Here is an 8,918-nt window from a genome sequence, read left to right on the forward strand (position 1 = left end):
ATCAATGAAACATTAATGTTACTTTTCTTATTACATCCTTAAGTATTTATTACTCTTTCTTCTTTCAATTCTTTAATGGAGAATCGTAACCAGTGCCCTTAGGGTAATGGTTAAACATCCAAAACAAGTAAATTTTTATGAAAAAGTTGTGTAATCATTACTTGATCAAAAGTAACATCTTATATTTCCAAGACAAAATTTCTAATTGTAGATTCCTTAAGCATTGTCTTGAAGACACCGGTTAGCAAGACCCTTCTTTAAGTTATCTTTCTCATGCCATTTTATTTTATATTTTGGTCAAGTCTTTCTCATGTCATTTATTAAAGACAATTTTGTAAAACAGTTCGTAATATCTATTTTACATACAAAATTAATCACATTTCTTAATACATGCGAAATAGTCAAAACGTCATATAATTTGAGACGGAGGAAGTAATATCTTTCAATCAAACGGTCAATTTTGTAATACGATTTTCTTAAAAAGAATTATCGAAGTTGTCATATATTAAATTTTACACACACACATATATATATGGAAAAGATCCTTAAAAAAAATATTGGAAAAGATATTTGAAAGTTGGGTGTTTAGGTTGTTGGCAAGAGGGAAGAAAAGAAAAGAGGAGAAAGGTGGTGAGGTGTCGTCCCAAAGAAAAAGCTGTCTTAATGCATTCCAAAAAAATCAAGAAGAGAAACACTATAAATGTAACACAAACAACACAAAAAAAAAAGACGAAAGGAAAGAGAGGAATCAATCGTATTCTGAGAGCCTTTCATTTCAACGCTGCTATATCGCGCATGCTTGCTATTCTCTTCTCTCTTTCCTTTCCATGCAAATTTCATTACTCTAACTTTTCATCTTCCAATTTCACGTAACAATCACAAAAATATATAATTTTGATATTGTAATATTACATTTACATTCATAATTTGAAGAAAATGAGCGTTATTTCGCGTAACATTTGGCCTGTTTGCGGCAGTTTATGTTGTTTTTGTCCTGCATTGCGGGAAAGATCAAGACATCCTATTAAACGTTACAAGAAATTGCTCGCTGATATCTTCCCTCGCACGCCGGTAGAATGATAATAACTTATTTCATTTGTGTACAATAATTTGTAATTTTAATGTTATTTAGAGTTTTGAAATTTATAATCACAATGATGACAATAATGATAATGATGATGATCATGTTGTTGTAACAGGAAGAAGAACCTAATGATCGTAAGATCAGCAAGTTATGCGAGTATGCATCGAAAAATCCTCTTCGTGTTCCTAAGGTATGTGATGAATTGTATTGATTGTAAAATGGAATTGGAATTGGAACTATAATTTTTATTTTTATTTTTATGAGCAAGACCCAATTCAGTCCCTCATAATTTTCTTGTGTTTCAATTCAATCCTTGACGAAAAAAATACCCAAATTACTCAACAACATTTTCATACTTCGGACAAATTAGTCCCTCTAACATAATGATACAGGGACTAATTTATCCTCGCACGGACTAATTTGAGTTTAATTTTTGTCTGGCACCGAATTGTGCCATTAGAAAATTGTGAGGAATCGAGTTGGGTTTTCACTCCTTGTTGAATAACCCTAGGGGCAATAATTGTAGTCACACTTATCACAACGCCACAAATCAAGAGTACCAAAATTGTTTTTTTTTTTTTTTTACTTACTGATATTTGTAAAATGACTGTGTTGCCCTTGGTTGTTTTTACAGATAACAAGCTATCTTGAGCAAAGATGTTATAAGGAGTTGAGGACTGAGAATTATCAAGCTGTGAAAGTTGTCATTTGTATTTATAGGAAGTTGTTGGTTTCTTGTAGAGATCAAATGTGAGTTCTTTTTTCATCATAGTTATCAGTATGTTGATATAATAAGTAGGGATCTTAGTTTGTAATTGCAAACTTAAAAATTAATAAAATTTGATGGTTAATTGATAGTCAGCATCATATGTTTTATCATCGTAAGTATCTAATTAGTATCCTATATGACTTGATGTGCTAATCAAGTGATTAGGATCAAGCGGTTAATGAGCTTCAATTAAGGAGATCGTTCGGAAGAACCCGAGTTCAAATCCTGACTGGAATAGTTATTGGTCAAACTTTACTTACATTCAGGCCGAACTCCGGATTATCAGGGCCCTCTCTCACTGGGAACCTGAGGATTAGGAATATTATGTGATGTTCTTTTAGTTTACATTATCATATATGAAGGAAATGTATTTATTCCTGACTGGAATAGTTATTGGTCAAACTTTACTTACCTTCAGGCCGAACTCCGGATTATCAGGGCCCTCTCTCACTGGGAACCCGAGGATTAGGAAAAAAATATTATGTGATGTTTTTTTAGTTTACATTATCATATATGAAGGAAATGTATTTATTTAGAAGTGTAAGAGCTTGGTTGTTTTATAGGCTTAAGTTTACTTTGGTTTGCAACCATTTGAAAAACAGTAACCTAAGGAAACAACAGAAGCTGATTTTTCAATTTATTACGATTAAAACCATTTTTATTGCGTATGATTTATCAGAACACTATTGTGGCAGGCCTTTGTTTGCAAGTAGCTTGCTTAGCATCATTCAAATTCTTCTTGATCAATCGCGGCAAGACGAAGTGCAGATTTTAGGATGCCAAACCTTGTTTGACTTTGTGAACAATCAGGTGGGGAATTTTTGGTAGGTTCTCAGTTTATGAGTTTGAAGCTAGTTCACTCTTTACAAAGTAGTTAAATGTTTACAACATTGTATGTTTTTTTGCATGGAAGTTTGATCTTGTATCATTCTTTTATTTGTGCAGAGGGATGGTACTTATATGTTTAATTTAGACAGTTTCATTTCAAAACTTTGCCATCTAGCTCAACAAATGGGAGATGATGGAAAAGTACAGCATTTGCGAGCTTCCGGACTTCAAGTCCTATCGTCAATGGTAATATGATTTCTACTTTATCATGTCTGCGATATGGCTATCAAGTCAAACTGCAACAAATCCAATTGATGCGCCAAAGACCCCATTGAAAAAGGCTACTGTTATTGCTGATGTAAAATTGATAAGATTCTTTTCTTGTTTCACAGGTTTGGTTCATGGGAGAATTCACTCATATTTCAGTTGAATTTGACAATGTAAGTTATTGATCTGTTTACATTTTCCTTTAAGGTATTAGTCATTTCGCACGGAGAAAAGAACACATTAGTGCTTGATTTTAGTGTTTTGGTACTTCTCGAATCAGCGAACTTTCTTTGACCTCAAACTAGGTGTTTAGTGGAGAAATTCATCTTGTTTTTTTTTCTTCATGATTAACTTATTTTCGATAGAGGGGTAACCTTGGCGCAACTGGTAAAGTTGTTGTCATGTGACTAAAAGGTCACGGGTTCAGGTCCTGGAAACAACCTCTTGTGTAAAACAGGGTAAGGCTGCGTACAATACACCAAATGGTGGGACCCCTTCCCGGACCCTGCATATGCGGGAGCTCTAGTGCACTGGGTTGCCCTTTTTAACTTATTTTCGATAACTTTCATTATATTACATTCTGATTGTGAGAGATAAACACCTCTATTGACTAAAATCGTTTCCAAACATCGTATACCACTTCCAATTACCTCTTGTCTTACCCTCCCGTATACTTCTTTCATTTGACAGCTTGCATCTCTTGTTAACTCAGGTTGTTTCGGTTGTTTTGGAAAACTATGGGGATATCAAGGAAGATTCTCAAAATGGGAATTCTACGCGTTATTCGTGGAGAATGGTAGTGAATGCCAAAGGAGAACTCAACGTGCCTATGTAACTGTCCTTCTTGTTATATTAGCTTTTGTTTTGAGTTACTCGTATGTTATAATTGATGTTAACTTCATTTCTCCTCCATAGGGAAGATGCCACGAACCCTGGATTTTGGTCAAGAGTTTGCATACTAAATATGGCTAAGTTAGCCAAGGAAGGTACAACTGTACGTCGTGTCCTGGAATCCTTGTTCCGCTATTTTGATAATACCAATCTCTGGTCTCCAGAACACGGGCTTGCCCTATCTGTCTTGCTCGACATGCAATCTATTATTGAAAATGCTGGTATTTATTTTCTATAGTGCTTTGAGATCAGATTCCTGTCAATGTTTCTATATCCTATCTAAACAGTTTGAAATTTGGTTCGCAATTTACAGGACAGAATACACACTTGTTACTATCCATTTTAGTCAAGCACCTTGATCACAAGAATGTCTTAAAGAATCCTAATATGCAACTTGATATTGTCGGTGTTATTACCCATCTTGCCGAAAAAACAAGAGTTCAGCAATCGGTGGCTATAATCGGTGCATTGAGTGATATGATGAGACACTTGCGGAAAAGCATACACTGCTCTCTTGATGATTCGAACTTAGGGTCCGAAGTAATACAATGGAACCAAAAATATAGAACCGAAGTAGATGAATGCCTCGTACAGTTAACAATTAAGGTGACAAAAATTCCAACTTTTAAGATGAACATTTTAGTTAATAGTGTAACTGACCAGATAAGCATGTAGTTCTGGATGGCGATTTGGCTTTGAATCTTGGATATGTTAATTAATGGCTACTGGCTATAATGTTATGCAGATCTCAGATGCAGGTCCTGTTCTCGATACCATGGCCGTGTTGTTAGAAAACATGTCTAATATTACAGTTATGGCAAGAACCTTGATTGCTGCAGTTTATAGAACTTCTCAAATAGTTGCATCTATACCGAATTTGTCGTATCAGAACAAGGCAAGTTACTTAAATTTCCTGATTCGTAATAACTGTAATATTTCCTTACTTCTTTCTTTCTCATTTTTTCTGTGAACTTGAAAAACTCTATTCTTTAGGCATTCCCTGAGGCATTATTTCATCAGTTACTCCTGGCAATGGTCCATGCAGACCATGAAACCAGGGTGGGTGCACATCGCATATTTTCTCTTGTCCTTGTGCCATCGTCAGTTTGTCCTCAACCTTCTTCTTCAAATCCTCCCTTGGCAAAGGCAACTGATATTCAAAGAATGCTCTCGAGAAATGTCTCTGTATTTTCCTCTTCAGCTGCACTCTTTGAGAAATTGGAGAAGAAGCAACTTTCCATACAAGAAGATAGTGTTTTAGATGGAAAGAGCAATGATAGCTCCGTTCTTAATAGATTGAAGTCAAGTTATAGTCGGACCGCTAGTATAAGAAAACCTGCTTTGACGAGCACTGAATCCACAAAGGTTAATAACCCTTCTATGATGAATAGATTGAAGTCAAGTTACAGCCGAGTAACTAGTGTGAAGAGGCCTCAAGTATCCGTAATTGTTGAAGAAGATGCTACAACTAAAAAACAGGTATGTATTTGCACTATTTTACTTTACATTTTATTTTAATAACAATATAACTTCTCAATCAAACACCATCACCATGTCACAGGTATTACCGATTAGGCTGAGTAGTCATCAGATTACCCTTTTGCTATCATCAATTTGGGTTCAGTCAATCTATCCTCTGAATACACCTGAAAATTTCGAAGCAATTGCTCATACCTACAGCCTTGTCTTACTAGTTGCTCGGAGTAAGGTAATGTGAAAATTCTTGATATTTTACCATGTATACATTGAATGAGAAAATTGTTTTCTTGTATGGACTAGTTGACCGATTTTTAACACAGTCCTTTCAGTTTACCGACTTTCTGATAAAAGTTTGAAAATTTAACTTTTAACAGAATAAAAATCGCCTCATTAACATATATATTTTCCTATTGCGGTTATTTAATTTATTTCGGTTATTTCAATTTATTTGAGAATGATTCTTATACCTGCGTCCTTGGTGATAGATAGTGTAGATGATTATTCATAAAGTTGTCTTAAGATTAAAATCAACCTCAGATAATTTACTCATACAATAACTTGCAAGTTATATCAACGGTCAAAATCAAAGTTATAAATTTTAATGTTACTTCAAGAATTTCCATTTCCATAAAAATGTGACACACACACACACACACACACAAAAGCATTCATATCTCACATATATTTTTAAGTTTATCTTTATCTTATCCTCATAACTTGTATGCTTTGGCTCCTGCAGAATTCTTCTCATGAGGCTCTAATTCAAAGTTTTCAGTTGGCATTTTCCTTGAGGAGCATTTCTCTCAATGAAAACGGTAGAGTCTCGAATCCATATTATTTAATGTTTGTATGTTACCATGTTTTTTGTAAGAATGACAGCTCAATATCCGCGACATATGATATGGATATCTTATGAACCCATGTTTAGAATCAAATGACTTTGTTCCTATTTTTTTCCTTCCAAGGGAAGGTTTAGTGCTAAGGAAAGAAAACTGATAGAGTACGGAAATTAAATGAAAGGAGGAATTTATTAAATTAAAAAGTAGACTAAGCTCTCACATACACGGAAAAAGTCTAATGCGGCGCATGATGTAATATACTTAACAGGGAAGTTTGGCAGTTAACATTTTCCATGATATACAAAATTCATCAGATTATTCCTTACATAATCGACCAAATAGAACTGTAGGTTATACAGCATATATTTTATTTATCATGGCATATGTTCTCATATTAGATACAGTTTATTCATGTTTATTTTATGTTGCTTTTTGATGAAATGGTTTAAAATTGCGAAGCATTGTTAAGGTGCCTAGTTTTGAAACACTTCTTCTTTCTTTTTTCAGTTAAACTGCAAGCATCACGCCGAAGGTCTCTCTTTACACTAGCAACATCCATGATTGTTTTCACATCCAAGGCCTACAACATCCTCTCTCTCATTTCTATCGCAAAAATGGCATTGACAGATAAAACTGTATGTACATCTTGTTTTGTACAATGTTTTGCATTTTATATAATAAAATCACTCCTTTGTATCTCTTATGGTTTTTTATGCATCTTTTCAGGTTGATCCTTTCCTGCAACTGGTTAATGACAGCAAGTTACAATCTGTTGCTGATACAGTTAGGCAGCCAAGTAAAGCTTATGGATCAAAAGAGGATGATGAGGACGCTTTAAAGGCACTTTCATCGATAAAAATAACCGAAAGCCAGTCAAATGAATCGTTTGCTACTATGATAGTGCAGAGTCTAGGAAAACCTGCAAATGTAACAAACATTTATTTATCATTTAATGTTTCGCTAGTTTATCAGGATCAATGTATTAACTTACATTTTTTTGTGCATCAGGAATCGTCCGTGTTAAAAGAACGGCTTCTTAGTAATTTTACACCGGATGATGCCTGTCCATTGGGAGTCCAGTTATCTCTTGATACAACAGGATACCAGTCTGGACTAAAGGATGATAAACATTCTGATATGGTAATTTGCACAGCTCTCCTCAGACGCATTTTTCGTTAAAAATAAAAAATATTTCTCGGATTTTAACCTGTATAGTCGCCTACATGAAATTATGCAGGTTGATATTCCATTATTTACTATTGATGATGACATTCCCGTTTCTGGTTTGGAAAGCCAAGCTAGTACCGATGCACAACAACAGCCTTTAGAAAATCTAAGCCTGCTGAGTGTTGATGACATTTTGGGTTCAGTAAGTTTTTCTGTTCATTGATATGTACCTACCGATAACATGTTTGATTTTATTTAAGCTATAGTGAAAAATGAAAAAACATTCTCTTAACGCTCATCCATTTATCTCTTCAATTTCCTCATCAAGTAATTCTAAAAATTCTAGAAAATGATGAGTCGTAAAATGATAATTCATATGCAGGTTTTGGAGACAACACACCACGTAGGAAGGATTTCTGTTTCAACACCTTCAAACATGCCATATAAAGAAATGGCTCTCCATTGTGAGAACCTCCTCGCCGGAAAGCAACAGAAGATTTCCACTTTCATGGGTGCCCAATCATTACTTGCCAATTCATTCAGGATTCCTCTTCCTGATTACAACCAAGAAAAGGACGAATCCACAAATTCCAATGTTCAGCCAAGTTTGCCTTTGGTACTGCTTTACTTTATTTACTTTCGAAATTCAGAACAAGTGTTTCTTCTTGCTTTGAGATATCTTATTCCTGTTTCCTGTGCCATTTTAGTTGCAGAGTGGAAATCCATTCTTGGATTCAAACTTAGGCGCTCCGTCACCCACCACATTGCCTGAGACCGGTCCAATGCTTTGTGCCACAGCTTATCAGCAGCAGGCCGCCTTCTTTCAACTGCCAGCATCGCGTCCATATGATAATTTCCTGAAGGCTGCTGGTTGTTAATTCATGATAGAACATATGGTTTCTTGATAAAACTGTCTCACATTAGTTGATATACAAGAAGATCCATGGAAAAGTTGTATTATCAGCTTTCTTGACCGCGGATTGGCAACAATATTTATGGCTGCATCGATGTGTTGTTTTGGGTCCCTTATACATTGATTTGCTTCCAGCAAGGAGGTGTATCTTTTATCGGCTTCCTTGCAATTTTTCGGAGCTGTATTGATTTGGTGTGCATAGGTTACAGGTCTTATGAATGTGTACTTCGTATTCTTTCATTCTTTTTTGCCTTTCTAATCTTCGTTGTCCTTCAACTATTTTGGTGTGTGAATTTTGTAAAAACAATACTTGTACAGTTATAAAAATCTGCATATGGATCTGCAATGACCCAAAACTTGGTCATTTCATGAATTAAGTAAATTATTGTAATTCAGCATAAGATATTCAAATTTATAAGAAGCACTTGTGAACTTGAATGTTACAGTATATCAAACTAATTGTGTAAAGGAATGGTAGACCATTCTTTAATAACTGTTTTTAAGAACTACAAGCGTTTGTTCCGGTGAGTTTGACTCAATTGGTAGGGACAATACAATGCATAATATATGCAAAGGTCGAAGTTTGAACCCCAGATACCTCATTTCTCCATATTTAAAATATGTGAGTTTTAGTCACTGGGCTACTTGACCAAAAAATAAAAAGAACTACAGGCATTTCAA

The 8,918-nt window shown here is 34.9% G+C and overlaps 1 protein-coding gene across 2 annotated transcripts; it reads left to right on the forward strand.

Moving 5' to 3' along the window:
* Positions 1-727: 727 nt before the first annotated feature.
* On the forward strand, positions 728-8,610 carry LOC146929033 (protein SEMI-ROLLED LEAF 2-like). Of its 2 annotated transcripts, none has more exons than XM_085701135.1 (19): positions 728-1,071; positions 1,200-1,274; positions 1,719-1,834; positions 2,549-2,663; positions 2,799-2,927; positions 3,074-3,121; positions 3,661-3,779; positions 3,864-4,060; positions 4,153-4,445; positions 4,585-4,734; positions 4,833-5,318; positions 5,401-5,547; positions 6,058-6,133; positions 6,665-6,792; positions 6,884-7,084; positions 7,166-7,297; positions 7,395-7,526; positions 7,707-7,940; positions 8,032-8,610. In XM_085701135.1, the coding sequence occupies exons 1-19, from the start codon at positions 937-939 to the stop codon at positions 8,200-8,202; spliced, it is 3,084 nt and encodes a 1,027-aa protein (XP_085557261.1). In that variant the 5' UTR covers positions 728-936; the 3' UTR covers positions 8,203-8,610. The 2 variants fall into 2 exon arrangements, with proteins under 2 accessions (XP_085557261.1, XP_085557262.1); XM_085701136.1 differs by having other exon boundaries at positions 729-1,071; positions 8,038-8,383.
* The last annotated feature ends 308 nt before the right edge of the window (positions 8,611-8,918 follow it).

The sequence above is a fragment of the Medicago sativa genome, chromosome 4, assembly GCF_051527215.1.
Source record: "Medicago sativa cultivar Bolivia chromosome 4, Bolivia_mono, whole genome shotgun sequence".
Taxonomy (NCBI): Eukaryota; Viridiplantae; Streptophyta; class Magnoliopsida; order Fabales; family Fabaceae; genus Medicago; species Medicago sativa.